The sequence below is a fragment of the Clupea harengus genome, chromosome 17 (assembly GCF_900700415.2).
Source record: "Clupea harengus chromosome 17, Ch_v2.0.2, whole genome shotgun sequence".
Lineage (NCBI taxonomy): Eukaryota > Metazoa > Chordata > Actinopteri > Clupeiformes > Clupeidae > Clupea > Clupea harengus.
Genome location: NC_045168.1, coordinates 27,278,535 through 27,296,034, shown reverse-complemented (window position 1 = coordinate 27,296,034; position 17,500 = coordinate 27,278,535). Strand labels below are relative to the sequence as shown.

General features: G+C 46.7%; 1 protein-coding gene across 3 annotated transcripts in view; it reads left to right on the top strand.

Annotated features, from left to right (window-relative positions):
• The window catches only part of pld1b (phospholipase D1b), a 36,626-nt gene that overhangs the window by 10,481 nt on the left and 8,645 nt on the right, over nt 1-17,500 (top strand). For 2 of the 3 annotated variants that reach the window (XM_031583769.2, XM_031583768.2), the window contains exons 2-16: nt 7,572-7,748; nt 7,942-8,108; nt 8,887-9,029; nt 9,315-9,426; nt 9,529-9,594; nt 9,677-9,735; nt 9,919-10,011; nt 10,436-10,588; nt 10,848-10,997; nt 11,492-11,575; nt 12,694-12,775; nt 13,175-13,285; nt 13,851-14,036; nt 14,725-14,914; nt 16,668-16,760. In XM_031583769.2, coding sequence (XP_031439629.1) covers nt 7,604-7,748; nt 7,942-8,108; nt 8,887-9,029; nt 9,315-9,426; nt 9,529-9,594; nt 9,677-9,735; nt 9,919-10,011; nt 10,436-10,588; nt 10,848-10,997; nt 11,492-11,575; nt 12,694-12,775; nt 13,175-13,285; nt 13,851-14,036; nt 14,725-14,914; nt 16,668-16,760 — 1,834 coding nt within the window. In that variant the 5' untranslated portion in view covers nt 7,572-7,603. The remainder of the gene's footprint in view (nt 1-7,571; nt 7,749-7,941; nt 8,109-8,886; nt 9,030-9,314; nt 9,427-9,528; nt 9,595-9,676; nt 9,736-9,918; nt 10,012-10,435; nt 10,589-10,847; nt 10,998-11,491; nt 11,576-12,693; nt 12,776-13,174; nt 13,286-13,850; nt 14,037-14,724; nt 14,915-16,667; nt 16,761-17,500) is intronic. The other variant, XM_031583770.2, reaches the window with a different exon arrangement.

Here is a 17,500-nt window from a genome sequence, read left to right as displayed (position 1 = left end):
TTGTCAGCTGTTACTGCTACCAGACAGTGATCGGATTGCACAAAGACCGATCGTGTGACTTGCTCAGTCATGGTTTGATTCCAAGTAATAATAACCATACTACTGGTCAGACTGATGAACAACATGTGGGTTATTGTTACCTCCAGGACAATGGTTTTGGCTTCAAGCAAGTTAAAGTAACACTATGCAACAATTAATTAATTTTGATAGGATATGGTCATTGGAAGGACAGATAAACACCTGTGTCTTCCCCACTATCCGTCCTGGATATGCCCTATGTAGTTCTGTGTACCGGGATGGAACACCCTTCAAAAATGGAAGAAAAGCTTTCACACAGCTATACTGCCCAAAGATACCAGTTAGTGTGTTGGCAAGCTTCAATCGGTGTCAGCTGGGTTGCTGGTGGTGTTTGCAAGGTTTTTGCATGCCTTTTAGGGAGTTAACTAGTTTTGGAACAGAACTCCGTATTGCTGCTTTTAGAGCATGTTCATTCTCAAGTCACTGCAGATAAAAGCTTATAGGCTATAAGCAATAGCTTAATGACTTAATGTGACTGTATACACTAAACCCCCTCAAACCCCAATATGCTCTAACTCTAGCTCCTACATTAGAGGGGAATCCAGTTTCACTTTCACTACAACGGACACTGCATTGACACTGAAGGACAAGGGCCAATGCTCCGTGGGGTCATTCGAGGAATACTTCTAAATCGTTGTCAGGAACTGCAGGAGTCAAAAGTAGTTCTCCCTTCTAGCAAGGTGTATTTAGTTTGGAATAGGGAGTACATGCCCCTCTCCAATATAGGGTATTTGAATGAGGGTATTTGTCCCTATCCATTCCTGACCTTATCTGACCCCAGTTTTTGCTGAAGGTCCAGGTCTTGCAGGTTTCTGCTCAGCCAGTCTCTGGCCATTAAGGATATGCAGATCGAATTATGTGAGAACCGGACGTGCCAGTCTGTCATCTTCCCCCGGCCCTCACATAGTGTCATTGCACAACCCGTGTTTTAGCATTATTTTGAAAGGAATGCTACCTTATGATACGAGCATACGGCTGCTTGATATTTAGTCATCTAAATCCCCTTCTCCAGTTAAGGCGTGTCTTGTTATCTATCTTTTACTTGTGGGTGTTTTATCATTTTTTTTGGTTGTTTTTTTTTTTTGCTCTGTGAGAATTTGGCGTCATATGCTGGAGAGAAACTAATGCCATTGTCACAGGATGAGCAGAGCTGCCTGTGATTTCCCGCAGAGCTGACGAGTGTGTTGACTTCAATGAGACACTACCCCACAGACGCTCTGAGTGGGAGGCAGCACCACATTGCTCCTAAGGTAGTCCATCTCATATGACACTTCAGTATGCAAGCCCATGCACAGAATCACAGTTGCTTGTGTAGTTGTGAGGTGCATGGAAGCCAGAACATTCTGCACCATCAGTGTTGGAATGGCTGGAAGTTCTGTGTTCTCTGAGGTCTTGTGCTGGCGCTTCCCTTTTTTATTAATAATTTTTTAGAGAAGTGCGATGAGTAATTCATTCTTGTTTTTAGTTGTACAGAGGCAAAAGGAAATTCCTCGAACTATTGGTTTGGGACTTCCCCCAGCGCCCAATCCTCTCACTGTCACCACTAGCCACTGTCACCATACTCATAACCAGCAACCTAACCATTATAACAGCTCCCCAACCATACTCATAACCAGCAAGCTAACCATTATAACAGCTCCCCAACCATAGCACAACAATGCAACAAAACAACTGGAGACCACGCGCCCGCCGCACGTTACCCCGGATCCGTAAAGGCCCTCCTTCACAGTACACATGCTCTGTCTGTAGCCCACAAGTGCTAAACACAACAACATGGCTCCCCAACAATAGAACCTGAGCAGCATGATACAACAACAACAACAACAACAACAACAACAACAACAGCAACAACAGCAACAACAACAACAGCAACAACAGCACTGCCTTTTGAGCATTTCACGGGGGTTTCAAGCAGGCACTTCCCTCCATCAGGTGAATGACATTTTGCTGAATTAGGCCCACAACACCTCCAGAAGGTTCCACAGTGGTGTTTGGTGTCCCATCAGTGTTTTGCTGAATTAGGCCCACAACACCTCCAGAAGGTTCCACAGTGGTGTTTGGTGTCCCATCAGTGTTTTGCTGAATTAGGCCCACAACACCTCCAGAAGGTTCCACAGTGGTGTTTGGTGTCCCATCAGTGTTTTGCTGAATTAGGCCCACAACACCTCCAGAAGGTTCCACAGTGGTGTTTGGTGTCCCATCAGTGTTTTGCTGAATTAGGCCCACAACACCTCCAGAAGGTTCCACAGTGGTGTTTGGTGTCCCATCAGTGTTTTGCTGAATTAGGCCCACAACACCTCCAGAAGGTTCAACAGTGGTGTTTGGTGTCCCATCAGTGTTTTGCTGAATTAGGCCCACAACACCTCCAGAAGGTTCCACAGTGGTGTCTGGTGTCCCATCAGTGTTTTGCTGAATTAGGCCCACAACACCTCCAGAAGGTTCCACAGTGGTGTTTGGTGTCCCATCAGTGTTTTGCTGAATTAGGCCCACAACACCTCCAGAAGGTTCCACAGTGGTGTTTGGTGTCCCATCAGTGTTTTGCTGAATTAGGCCCACAACACCTCCAGAAGGTTCCACAGTGGTGTTTGGTGTCCCATCAGTGTTTTGCTGAATTAGGCCCACAACACCTCCAGAAGGTTCCACAGTGGTGTTTGGTGTCCCATCAGTGTTTTGCTGAATTAGGCCCACAACACCTCCAGAAGGTTCCACAGTGGTGTTTGGTGTCCCATCAGTGTTTTGCTGAATTAGGCCCACAACACCTCCAGAAGGTTCCACAGTGGTGTTTGGTGTCCCATCAGTGTTTTGCTGAATTAGGCCCACAACACCTCCAGAAGGTTCAACAGTGGTCTTTGGTGTCCCATCAGTGTTTTGCTGAATTAGGCCCACAACACCTCCAGAAGGTTCAACAGTGGTCTTTGGTGTCCCATCAGTGTTTTGCTGAATTAGGCCCACAACACCTCCAGAAGGTTCAACAGTGGTGTTTGGTGTCCCATCAGTGTTTTGCTGAATTAGGCCCACAACACCTCCAGAAGGTTCCACAGTGGTGTTTGGTGTCCCATCAGTGTTTTGCTGAATTAGGCCCACAACACCTCCAGAAGGTTCCACAGTGGTGTTTGGCATCCCAGTGCCACCCCTCTCTATAAGCCAGCCTCTCATGATGGGTTAGAATACATGCCACTACCAGACAACAACAGATACACTTCAAGATAGACCTCGACACATATCTCGGTTTCAGTTCAGGTTAATTCAGGACCCCTGGCTCGCTTTTTCAGCAACCTCAGACAATTCCTTTAAAGCTCCTTTTGAGTGACTGGCTTCGAAAACCAACATCCTACAGAAGTGTTGTGGTTGATTTGAGTTGAGTTGTAGCAGCCTCGTTGCCTTGCGTCCGTTAACTCAATAAATTAAACAATGCACTCGCACTCAATGCAGCCCCACATCTGTCTCAAAGCTGTCACAAACAATATATTGAGGAACTTGAGGTTGTCTACCGACAACTGCCAGCAATCCAGGGTTTTGCCAATTCCTGTCTGTACATGTCTGGTGTCCACTTTTCTGCCCCTTTCGCACGAAAGAAATGTAACTGTCCCTCTCACTAACCGGCAAAAAGTTAACCTCAACTCATTCATTCTCAAACAGACACGCAAATGATTTTAAAACCTGATTATGTGTCCACGTGTGGTGACCCTGGGTCAGGCTAGTTTTACATCCAGACAAAATATTTTAGTTTTGATGAGCCAACACCCAAACACAACTTGCAGCTTTGTCTTCACTCACCAATTGACTGAAGTGTAGTAGTAGTTTGGAGGCAAGTGGCTCCAACTATGAATTGTGGTTAGTGTCCAAGTTCTCTCCATCTGATCTTCCTCGTCTCAACACCATGCCAGTTCATCCATTGCTAGTTTCCTCCTCTTGCTTGCGAACAAAGCTAGTCACCATCTCCTTCAATGTAGTCTTACCCCATACTTTCCAACTGTCATGATGGATGACTAGAACTCAAGGTCAGCCTTACAGCAAGCTGTCTCACCTCCTTCTGTCTCTTCGTTTCTGTCTGTGGCGTTTCTGTGTTTCTGTCTGTGGTGTTTCTGTGTTTCTGTCTGTGGTGTTTCTGTCTGTTTCTGTCTGTGGCGTTTCTGTGTTTCTGTCTGTGGCGTTTCTGTGTTTCTGTCTGCGCAGTTTCTGTATCCTGTTACGTTCAGGTGGCCTTATGTCAGTCTGGCTGAATGCCATCATTTCTAAAAGTGCTTTGGAAGTGGCTTCCCCTGGGGTTTCTCCTGCCGCCGCCCTTCGCCACATATGGTGTCAGGAGGCCATCAGAGGAAGTACTGGGAGAGGTAGAGTTAGAGACACCTGTGTGTGAAGTGCATGGGCGTGCTTTCCAAAGGGGAGGGCTAATGTGACTGGGTGCCATCACTATGGTTGAGTATGCACTTTGACTACCATACCTCTCTTTCTTCACTGCAGTGTACTGCGTATCATTCTGATATTCATTCGGTGTGAGGACTGAGTGATGCCTCGATGCAAGCTTGTGCACTATGCTGTGATTAAACATTCATGAATCTCTTCTCTTATTGCCAAGAGGAACAGGCAAATGATATGTGATGTTAGTGTAATTCTCAACATGTAGCCAGTGTTCAGTGTACATGTAGTCACTCTGAACTCTGAACTCTGAACTCCTCATAGAACATGTAGTCACTCTGAACTCTGAACTCTGACCTCTGAACTCCTCATAGAACATGTCGTCACTCTGAACTCCTCATAGAACATGTAGTCACTCTGAACTCTGAACTCTGAACTCCTCATAGAACATGTCGTCACCCTGAACTCCTCATAGAACATGTAGTCACTCTGAACTCTGAACTCCTCATAGAACATGTAGTCACTCTGAACTCTGAACTCCTCATAGAACATGTCGTCACTCTGAACTCTGAACTCCTCATAGAACATGTCGTCACTCTGAACTCTGAACTCCTCATAGAACATGTAGTCACTCTGAACTCTGAACTCCTCATAGAACATGTAGTCACTCTGAACTCCTCTGAACTCTGAACTCTGAACTCCTCATAGAACATGTCGTCACTCTGAACTCTGAACTCCTCATAGAACATGTCGTCACTCTGAACTCCTCATAGAACATGTCGTCACTCTGATCTCCTCTGAACTCCTCATAGAACATGTAGTCACTCTGAACTCTGAACTCCTCATAGAACATGTCGTCACTCTGAACTCTGAACTCCTCATAGAACATGTAGTCACTCTGAACTCTGAACTCTAAACTCCTCATAGAACATGTAGTCACTCTGAACTCTGAACTCCTCATAGAACATGTCGTCACTCTGAACTCCTCATAGAACATGTCGTCACTCTGAACTCTGAACTCCTCATAGAACATGTCGTCACTCTGAACTCTGAACTCCTCATAGAACATGTAGTCACTCTGAACTCCTCATAGAACATGTCGTCACTCTGAACTCCTCATAGAACATGTCGTCACTCTGAACTCTGAACTCCTCATAGAACATGTCGTCACTCTGAACTCTGAACTCCTCATAGAACATGTAGTCACTCTGAACTCCTCATAGAACATGTCGTCACTCTGAACTCTGAACTCCTCATAGAACATGTCGTCACTCTGAACTCCTCATAGAACATGTCGTCACTCTGAACTCTGAACTCTGAACTCCTCATAGAACATGTAGTCACTCTGAACTCTGAACTCTGAACTCCTCATAGAACATGTCGTCACTCTGAACTCCTCATAGAACATGTCGTCACTCTGATCTCCTCTGAACTCCTCATAGAACATGTAGTCACTCTGAACTCTGAACTCCTCATAGAACATGTCGTCACTCTGAACTCTGAACTCCTCATAGAACATGTAGTCACTCTGAACTCTGAACTCTGAACTCTAAACTCCTCATAGAACATGTAGTCACTCTGAACTCTGAACTCCTCATAGAACATGTCGTCACTCTGAACTCCTCATAGAACATGTCGTCACTCTGAACTCTGAACTCCTCATAGAACATGTCGTCACTCTGAACTCTGAACTCCTCATAGAACATGTAGTCACTCTGAACTCCTCATAGAACATGTCGTCATTCTGAACTCTGAACTCCTCATAGAACATGTCGTCACTCTGAACTCTGAACTCCTCATAGAACATGTCGTCACTCTGAACTCCTCATAGAACATGTCGTCACTCTGAACTCTGAACTCCTCATAGAACATGTAGTCACTCTGAACTCTGAACTCTGAACTCTGAACTCCTCATAGAACATGTCGTCACTCTGAACTCCTCATAGAACATGTCGTCACTCTGATCTCCTCTGAACTCCTCATAGAACATGTAGTCACTCTGAACTCTGAACTCCTCATAGAACATGTCGTCACTCTGAACTCTGAACTCCTCATAGAACATGTAGTCACTCTGAACTCTGAACTCTGAACTCTAAACTCCTCATAGAACATGTAGTCACTCTGAACTCTGAACTCCTCATAGAACATGTCGTCACTCTGAACTCCTCATAGAACATGTCGTCACTCTGAACTCTGAACTCCTCATAGAACATGTAGTCATTCTGAACTCCTCATAGAACATGTCGTCATTCTGAACTCTGAACTCCTCATAGAACATGTCGTCACTCTGAACTCTGAACTCCTCATAGAACATGTCGTCACTTCTGAACTCTGAACTCCTCATAGAACATGTCGTCACTCTGAACTCTGAACTCCTCATAGAACATGTCGTCACTCTGAACTCCTCATAGAACATGTCGTCACTCTGAACTCTGAACTCTGAACTCCTCATAGAACATGTCGTCACTCTGAACTCTGAACTCCTCATAGAACATGTCGTCACTCTGAACTCCTCATAGAACATGTAGTCACCCTGAACTCTGAACTCTGTCTATCTGAGAACTACCTAAAGATTGATTTGCTGGCTGCCTATAAAAACACCCTAATTTCTCACACATGTCTATCTTTTGGGACGGTTACAAACTCTGGAGATTCACTGTGAAAACCTTCCTTATCCTGTGCACCTCTGTGTGTACATTTCCAAGAGTTTCTGTTTGATATTTATGTCAAGTGTGTAACGTATAGGATATGCTCTGCGCCCAGCACCGACTGTCCCATAACATTTACATTTACATTTACATTTAGTCATTTAGCAGACGCTTTTGTCCAAAGCGACGTACAAGGGAGAGAACAGTCAAGCTAAGAGCAATAAAAAGCATGGTGTAACAATAAATACTACTTTACATGAGAATTAGAAAACAACGACCTAGAAAAAAGGAAACAGAAGTGCAGGAATGTAACTGCTGAAGTGCAAGTTAAGCGCTAGTCAGGTGCAGGTTAGGAAGGGAGGTGCTCTCTGAAGAGTTGGGTCTTCAAAAGCTTCTTGAAAGGTAGAGAGGGACGCCCCTGCTCTGGTAGTACTAGGCAGTTCGTTCCACCATAACACTCCCTGCCCTGTCTGCTTGTGTCCCCAGGAGAGCCCTGGCCAGCAGGCTGAGTGTTAGCCATGCTGCGAAGGCCCGAGTCCACGAACAGCACACTGCATCTGGTGGCTACGGACATGACCGACATCATGGAGAAGCTGGACACGCGAGAGCTTGACATCGGATATGCGGAGGAAGAGTTTGACGGGAAAAATGCCAACAACCCAGGTGGGTAAAGATGCGAGGAGCTCTTTTGGAAAAAAGGTTATGGTCCAGAAATGACAAGCCAAAGGAAGATTGCTCTCTGGTAAATGACTTTCATGAGTTAACTGGGTGATTGACATCGGTGGAGTAAATGATTCCAGCTGCATTAATTAATAACCGGCTGTTTAACCCTTTGTCTTCTGGTTTGCGTCGGCAGAGATCCGCATCCCCTTCTCCTACATCCACAAGACTACGGGCTTCAAGGAGCCGGAGGCGCGGGTGTTCCTGGCGACCCTCGCCATCACCGCCAAAATCCTGGAGGTGGAGCGCCCCAGGCTTGCGCAGGACCGCTTCAACATCACCGCCCAGAGGAGTGTGTCAAAGGTCAGAGTTCAATGTTGACCCTTGCTCAACATCAGCGGTGTAATCAAGACGTGTTGATGCGGGGGTGGGGGATTAGACTTAGGGGCTGTGCCACATTGTGGTCTGAGTTGGTTGTGTTTTAGGCCGAAGCCAGCCTTAATTCATATCTGGGAGAGTGTCCCATTGGGGTTTGTATGTGTTCTCAGTGGAGAGCTGGAATGCTTTCACGTGTTATTGATAATAGTGCTATGAACTAAAATAGAAGTTTCTAGATACAAACGGGGGGCGACAGTGGTACAGTAGGTAGAGAAGTCGTTTAGTAATCAGAAGGTTGCTAGTTCGATTCCCTGTCGAAGCGTCCTTGAGCAAGACACTGAACCCCTAATTGCTCCTGATGTGCAGTGTGCCATCAGTGTAAAAATGTAAAATGTGTATACATTGTAAGTCGCACATATGTAAGTCGCTTTGGATAAAAGCGTCTGCTAAATGACTAAATGTAAATGTGAAAAGACTAATCCTCAGCGGCAGCGTCCTTTCACTGCTGGATTCAAATGACATGTGATACAACTGGCAAAAGAGAAAGGAAATGCAGTGTGATACGATGACACAACATTGAAGAAAATACGTGGTTAAGACACACAGGTATAAAATGACACAAAATGACTAAATGTAAATGTAAATGTAAACCCCAATAATAATGTTTCGTTCCACCCCCCAGGTGCTCCCTGCTGTGTTCAAGATCGAGATGAAGCACGGGAACTTCCAAACCCCAATAATAATGTTTCGTTCCACCCCCCAGGTGCTCCCTGCTGTGTTCAAGATCGAGATGAAACACGGGAACTTCACCTGGATGGTGAAGAGGAAAGAGAAGCACTTCATGGAGCTCCACCGGGAGCTGCGCACCTACAAGACCTTCCTGAGGATCCCACTGCCCACTCGCAGGTGAGCGGAGCGGCCCCCTCCGTCTGTCATGAACAGCGGAGGGGTGTGTGAGGGCTCCACTGTGGTCGTCCGTCACTCTATCCCTAGTGTCTGTAGTCCTTCTGTCCTTCTGTCCTTCTGTCCTTGGCTACCTCTTTACTTTCTCTTCATTTGACTCGCTAATAACTACTGATCTCTGTCCGATATCTTGTTTTTTATTTTTTATAGTCATTGTAGCGCTTCCTTAGTGGCAATTTCCTGTTGACAAACTCAACCAACATAAGTGTTTTGAATCATCTGCCACAGTCACACAGAACGCCGGCATACTATAAGCAGGACCTTGGCACGCGAGATACCCAGTTTGCCTCGAGGGGGCGGGGAGGACCTGGCCAGGGAGGAGCAGGTGTCCAGTAGAAGGGTCAGTCTCTCTCCTCATTGGCTTTTGCCCATGTCAATCATCTGGAAAGTAATCAAGTTAAAGCAAATCAAAACTGGGTATGTCTTTGTTGCCCTCTTTCAGAAACAACTGGAAGATTACTTGAATAAGCTGCTGAAAATGCCCATGTACAGAAGCTACCACGCTACAGTAAGATATTTGAATGTGATTTTATAATCAGTTATCAGCGTCATCAAGATTATATGTAATTTACTTTTATTTTTCCTTCTAGACGGAGTTCATTGATGTGAGTCAGTTGTCCTTCATTCATGATTTGGGACCAAAAGGCTTGTAAGAAATCTCTTTATGGATAAATATATTTTATTTTTGAGAAAAACAAATCAACTTTGTTCATTTCTTAAGGCAACTTTAATGAAAAATATAAAACCCCTAATAGAAGTGAAGATTTCTGCCTTAAGGTCATTCACAGATATATCCCACACGCAGCTGAACTCTGCCATCTTGTTTCTCCAGGGAGGGCTTTATTAACAAGCGGTCTGGTGGTCAACGGATCCCCGGGCTCAACTGTTGTGGTCACAGTAAGATCTGCTACCGCTGGTCCAAGCGGTAAGTAATAAATGCCTGTGTTTGCATTCGCCTTCCTTCCGTCCAGAAACGGCTACTTTAAGTCCAGAGCTGTATGCCGCATGTCTTTACACTGGTCATGAATGTGTACCTTTTATAGCTAGATGATGTGTCCACTTGACATGTTGTGTACATCGTAAAACGTTTGTGTACAAATGTTTAAACCCTCCAGGAATCTTGGGCCTTCTCCCAGGCAACTTTTTCTGTGGGGGAAAAAAAGCACTTTAACTCTCAGCAGCTGCTGCCTTTGCAGCCCAGCCGAACCGGTTGTTGTGCTGCTAGCGCGTGCTGCTAATGCTAGTATTTTCCTGCAGTGAGTGTGCAGGCAGCTGTTTCTGTGCAGCACGCACGAGAATGTTTTTTCCTTCCTCTCTGCGGGCTGATGTTTGGTTGGGCCCTCCTGCAGGTGGCTGGTTGTGAAAGACTCCTTTCTGCTGTACATGAAGCCAGACTCAGGGGTCATCTCCTTTGTCATGCTGATAGACAGAGAGTTCTCCATCAAAATGGACTCCAAAGACACCGAGACCAAGCACGGGCTGCGCATCGACAGTCTGAACAGGTCAGCTGCGAGCTCTTCTGCTTCTGTGTGCTTTGCCTGTTTGTCTACATACCATCAGAGTCATTGAGCAACAGGCTCCCTTCCCGTCATGCCCTCTAAAGGTGTGGTGTTTTAAACGGCTTAACGGCCGCACTCTTAGTCGTGTTTGATGATCGAAACTCAAATAACTAAGGATTAAATGGGTTCCGCTCGCAAAAAAAGGTAAAGCTTGAACTGTAACTGCACCCAACCCTCTCTCTGTTGACGCTGCCCCCTGCAGGTCGTTGGTGCTGAAGTGCAACAGCTACCGCCAGGCCCGCTGGTGGGGGCAGGCCATCGATGACTTTGTGCGCAAGTACGGCAGCGCCTTCCTCGTCGGCCACCGCTTTGGCTCCTTCGCCACCGAGCAGGAGAACATCATGGCCAAGTGGTGAGTGCCCACTGCGTCTCGTCCCTCCCTCCCTCCCTTCCTCCCTTCCTCCCTCCCTTCCTCCCTCCCTGCCTTTACCCCCCCTCCAGATCTCTCCAGTTCACCTTCGCCAGGCTCCACCAGCCGCCCGTAGCGTAGGTGACAAGGGCTGGGCATCATCGGCGTCCTCGGGTGTCCCCGGCGGGGGCCTTGTTTCGCCCGGAGTAACCTGAGAGAGAACGCACGCTGGGGGAAAAGTGAAACGCTAGCTTTGATCTTCTCCATGACCCTGCGGAGGAATGTGATAGTGTCTGCGTGAGGGAATCTGTCTTTTGTGCTCTTCAGATGGGTTCTGAGGGGCCTGCTGCATTTTTTTTCGGGCTTAACTGTGAATGTTTCTCCTCTGGGAATGATGGCATGACAATGGCAGACCACATTTCATAATTACCAAAAAACTGAAATATATATGGTGTACAAATCGAGGCGTAAAATGTTTCCTTTCTGCTTTTTTACAGGTATGTCAATGGGAAGACATACATGGAGGATGTGGCCAATGCGCTGGAGGAAGCCAGAGAAGAGATCTTCATCACTGACTGGTGGTTAGTATGCCGAGCAACTCTGTTCTAGAAAGTTGTGAAGAAATGTTGTTTTTGTCGTTGTGGCACTTGCCACTACTATTGGCACTAGGATGCTGAGAGACTCTGCAGACCTTTTGAAGACCTTGCTGAATCGACTGCACAGTCCATATTTGACACTCAGTCAAAAGCAGCAGCAGCAGTTGAAAAGAGGCACCAGCAATGATTAAATCTCAGCTTATAAATCTGAGCTTTGTGTCCCCCCTTTGTTATGATGGTAAACAATCAGTAACCAAGTCCAACCTTAAGCAAGCATTCTCAGCATGCTCTTCAGGACAGAGAGAGAGGAGAGAGAGAGAGAGAGAGAGAGACCGGGCAGGAAAAGAGCTATTCAGTTAAGCGCGAAAGACACGCAAACCAGGAAGGGAAACACAAAAGGGGGGAAAATGATTTGGTTGGCTTCATGTGGTCCACATAAGCTGAAGCGAGCGAGCGAGCGAGCGAGACTGGGCTGAAAGATGGAAACTTCTAGAAAAGGAAATAGGAACCGAGGACAGAAAAAGTACTCCATTGCTAATTTGTTTTTGTGCGTCATGGTATTAGTGTGCTAATGTTAGTGTGAAGCCTCAATGCCCCACGATCACTGGCACGAGGAAATGTTTTTAAAATAATGACTGACAGTCAGATCAGTCAGACTGTCAATCCTCTGTTGGCTGTGCCTGTCTTCTGTGCTACGTGTGTTTCAGTAATATTTAATACTTTGCAATATCCCCTAGACAGGCACACATTAACCATTCATGTAATTAAGCTGAAACAGGTTAAAGGTATGAATACAGACTTGAGAAAATAGGGAACTGCCGTGTGTGTCTGTGTGTGTGTGTGTGTGTGTGTTGTGTGTCTGTCTGTGTGTGAGTGTATGTGTGTGTGCTGCTGTTACACATAGTTGCATGCATACATGCACATAGAGTATATTTGTTTTTCTTGTGTGTGTGTGGGTGAGATCAGTGCACTTTGTGCGGTACATAGCACCCACACCCAGCAACTTGCATACTGGGCAAGGCAACAGGAAAGTATAAATTATAAATATCACTCTGCCAATGACTGAACAGATTTCTGGTTGACACGTGTTCTTCCCAATGCAGGCTCAGCCCTGAGATCTTCCTGAAGAGGCCTGTCGTCGAGGGCAACTTCTGGCGTCTGGACTGCATTTTGAAACGCAGAGCGGTGAGTTAGTCTCTTGTCAGTTATTTGTTGGATTAATACCCCTGCTAGTGTGTGTGCGTGTGCGTGTGCGTGTGCGTGTGCGTGTGCGTGTGCGTGTGCGTGTGCGTGTGTGTGTGTGTGTGTTAGTGTGTTGATGGTGTGTGTGTGTGTGTGTGTTAGTGTGTTGATGGTGTGTGTGTGTGTGGTGTGTGTGTGTGTGTGTGTGTGTGTGTGTGTGCGTGTGTGTGTGTGTGCGTGTGTGTGCGTGTGTGTACCGTGTGCGCGTCTGTGCGTGTCTGTGTGTGTCTGTGTCTGTGTGTGTGTGTGTGTGTGTGTGTGTGTGTGTGTGTTTGTCCCCACTGATGTTACATATCTGAATGGTGTGTAGGAGTCACTGATAGTTGTCTTATGGTTGTGCAGCAACAAGGCGTGAAGATTTTCGTGATGCTGTACAAAGAGGTGGAGATGGCCTTGGGGATCAACAGTGAATACAGCAAAAGGACTCTCCTCCACCTCCACCCTAATATTAAGGTACAGGGCCGACTGAAACCCCGTAGACTTCACCCTAATATTAAGGCACAGGTCCAGACTGAAACCCGTACACTGCACTGGAATGCATGGAATGAGGCTTTGGAACAGCAGTGGCACTCACAGAGACAGAGCTCAACATTTGACACATTCATTCCTGTCTGTGTCATTCCTCGTCAGAGTTTCCACGCCCTCAAAATCGGCAATCAGCAGCCATCTGTCAAACTTATAGACACTGTTTATAGCCTTCTGTCACTTATAGAGAGTATGAAGGTTCACACACATGCTCCTTCACATACTGTACACACAAATGACGGGCTGACACAGGGTGAAAAGAACATGTATGTGAAGAGAAGGAAAACAGATTGAAATGGAAAAACGTGATGTGGAAAGAGAGAGACATGGAGACATAATTAGGTCTGTTTGTAAAACGGTTTGTTTACTGCTGCCTTTAATTTACACTTTTAGCATTTTCATATCTGCCTGTGTAACAAACAGACTACTTCTGCAACTACTGTTTTCTGTCATGTCTCTGGTGTGAAACCTGTCAACATGTCAATGCGTGTAGGTGATGAGGCACCCAGACCACGTGTCCTCCTCTGTGTACCTGTGGGCTCACCATGAGAAGATTGTGGTCATTGACCAGTCCGTGGCGTTCGTGGGAGGCATTGACCTGGCGTACGGCCGCTGGGACGACCGTGAGCACCGCCTGACCGACGTCGGGAGCGTCACCCGAGCTCTGCAGACCACAGAGGTGGGGAGAAGAGACCACACATTCCTTCCCTTGTTGCATTCCTGTTTTGTGTGTTTTTCACCTCTGAACACATGCCAACGTTGCTGCCTGTCGCAAGGCCTCACTCTTGTCTACATACAGAGTACTGGAAGGGCACAGCATATGAAAGCAAAAGTATTGTTTCCTCAGGGTGTCCCACAGCCAAAAAGGTCTTTGTATTCTGATCATTTTGGCTCCCATTTTAGTGCTGTGGCTGCATGTTTAGAATATCATATTAAAGTAACACTATGGAAAATTTGACACTTTTTGAGGTATGGTTTTATAGGCAACTAGTTTTGGTAGCATATATGGTCATGTTAAGGACAGATACACACCTGTGTCTTTCCCACTAGCCATCCAGGATATGCCCTATGTAGTTCTGTGTTCCTGGCTGGAATACCCTGAAAAAATGGAAGAAAAGCTTTCACACAGCATGACATTGCCAGCTATACTGCCAAAAGACACCAGTTAGTGTGTTGACAAGCTTCTATCAGTGTCAGCTGGGCTGTTGGTGGTGTTTGCAAGGTTTTTGCAATGCCTTTTAGGGAGTTAGCTTGCTAGTTTTGGAACAGAACTCCTTATTGCTGCTTTAAGAAAAAAAATGTCTCCCAATAGTTGTTGTCCCAATAGTTGTTCTCACAGATGTACTGTCCTCTTGTCTGTTCCACAGGCGGCGACGGAGGCCTCTCCCTCCATGGCCACCAACGGTAAGGGTGTCCAGGCGGCCGACTCCCTGGACCAGCCCAAGCTGAAGGGCCAGGGCCGGGGGAAGAGGACCCGCTTCAGCATCAGGCGCCACCTGCATAAGCGCGGCATGTCCCACGCAGACAGCGTCAGCAGCGTGGAAAGCTCCGAGGAAAGTGAGTCCAAACACACACACGTCCTCCTCTCTCACCTACAGACCAGCGGAGCCCTGAGATCATCTGTTAATGTGTGCTGACATGTCAAAGGGCCGGTCAGTGTGAAAGATGACCCAATTAGACACCCTGGATGTGGGTGTTGGGGTAAATGTCATCCGAAATACTATATTCTATAGAACATTGATTGCTCTGCTGGTCAAATGCACCCAGTGGAAGGGTATGGTATGGAGTGGAGGGAAGGGTAGTGGGGCTTACTGTGAGTGTGAGTGTTAAGGGTAGTGGGGCTTAGTGTGAGTGTGAGCGTTAAGGGAGCTGGGGATTACTGTGAGTGTGTGTGTTAAGGGTAGTGGGGCTTAGTGTGAGTGTGTGTGTTAAGGGTAGTGGGGCTTACTGTGAGTGTGAGTGTTAAGGGTAGTGGGGCTTAGTGTGAGTGTGTGTGTTAAGGGAGCTGGGGATTACTGTGAGTGTGTGTGTTAAGGGAGCTGGGGATTACTGTGAGTGTGTGTGTTAAGGGTAGTGGGGCTTACTGTGAGTGTGTGTGTTAAGGGAGCTGGGGCTTAGTGTGAGTGTAAGTGTTAAGGGTAGTGGGGCTTAATGTGAGTGTGAGTGTTAAGGGTAGTGGGGCTTACTGTGAGTGTGAGTGTTAAGGGAGCTGGGGCTTAGTGTGAGTGTGAGTGTTAAGGGAGCTGGGGCTTAGTGTGAGTGTGAGTGTTAAGGGAGCTGGGGCTTACTGTGAGTGTAAGTGTTAAGGGAGCTGGGGCTTAGTGTGAGTGTGAGTGTTAAGGGAGCTGGGGATTACTGTGAGTGTGTGTGTTAAGGGTAGTGGGGCTTACTGTGAGTGTGTGTGTTAAGGGAGCTGGGGATTACTGTGAGTGTGAGTGTTAAGGGTAGTGGGGCTTAGTGTGAGTGTGAGTGTTAAGGGAGCTGGGGCTTACTGTGAGTGTGTGTGTTAAGGGTAGTGGGGCTTACTGTGAGTGTGAGTGTTAAGTGTTAAGGGAGCTGGGGCTTAGTGTGAGTGTGTGTTAAGTGTTAAGGGAGCTGGGGCTTAGTGTGAGTGTGAGTGTTAAGGGAGCTGGGGCTTACTGTGAGTGTGAGTGTTAAGGGAGCAGCTTCGGACTAACACAACTAAACCACATGCCTAACAGAATGTCCTCCCTTCTGCTTTTTTTTTTCATTGCTTAATCTGTTTGTTAACAACAATGCCTTTCTGTCACTAACAACAACACGACGCAGGACTAACCACCTCCGAGGTCAGAATGCCAAACCGTAGGTCACCTGCATCTTTAGCGGCCTTTTGGAATACCTATGCGACCCTGTGAGAGGTCACGAGATGAGGTTGTTTTTAGTCAGTCGGTGCTGGAGAGATGTTGAGAACTGCGGTGACGCAACATGAGTAGCTCATCATTTATCATATCGATTGAGGTCTTAGGACCGGAGTCCTCTTTCTCAGCCAAGATGTTAACTCGCTTTTAAGGATCTATTGATTCCTGTGCTTCCACAGAAGAAGTGAATTATTGATTAAAAGTGGCCACATTGGTCGATAGTTGCGCCCCACCCCAATACATACAGTCCGCCGTCTTCATATCTAGGGTTATCTCGGCACAAGGTTGTCATTGCTGTTTGAAGATAAACCCCCTTTTCCTGACCTTGTGTGTCAGTAAGGCCAGTCATCATCCTGAGAAGCATTATAATACTTGATGATGAGGTCCATGGGTGCTAGCTGTGGGGTGTAAACAGCTGACATCTCTCACAGGTTGGTCTAACAGCATATCCAGCCAACACAATTTGATCCCATGTAGATGGGTGGAGTTAAAGGTGGCCACACCCCCTGGTCTGTCACAGTCGGGTGAGTGAGGCTCAGGATTGGTTGCTTCTGAGCATGCTCCATTAGGTCAAAAACACTTGTATGGCATACGTGTGTCTCTGCACAAACAAAGGTGTCTTTGAATAATGGTGGTTTCCCTTTGCGTGGCCTTCTTTGCTGTGCTTTTCCTCCTCTTGTTCTGGGTATGAACGAATGAGAGGAGGGGCAGCATTTCAGGGGCAGCATGTGGTTCTCAGCCTTGCTGTCACACATCAGTTAAGATGTGTGTGCGTGTGACTGTGTGTGTGTGTGTGTGTGTGTGTGTGTGTGTGACTGTGTGTGTGTGTGTGAGAGACTGTGTGTGTGTGTATTTGTGTGTGTGACTGTGTGTGTGTGTGTGTGTGTGTGTGTGTGTGTGTGTGTGACTGTGTGTGTGTGACTGTGTGCGTCTACACTTTTTTTCAAGTTTTATAGTGTGTGTGTGTGTGTGTGTGTGAGTGTGAGAGACTGTGTGTGTGTGTGACTGTGTGTGTGTGAGAGACTGCGTGTGTGTGTGTGTGTGTGTGTGTGTGTGTGTGTGTGACTGTGTGTGTGTGACTGTGCGTCTACACTTTTTTTCAAGTTTTATAGTGTGTGTGTGTGTTGATTGTGTGTGTGTGTGTGTGTGTGCTGTGTTTCTCATCGACTTGACAAATGAAGAGTGTCAACAGGAATGACACCAATATTATTACTGTTGTTATTGTCAAAGGCATCCCTGAAATACTGCACTCACCCCAGGTGTG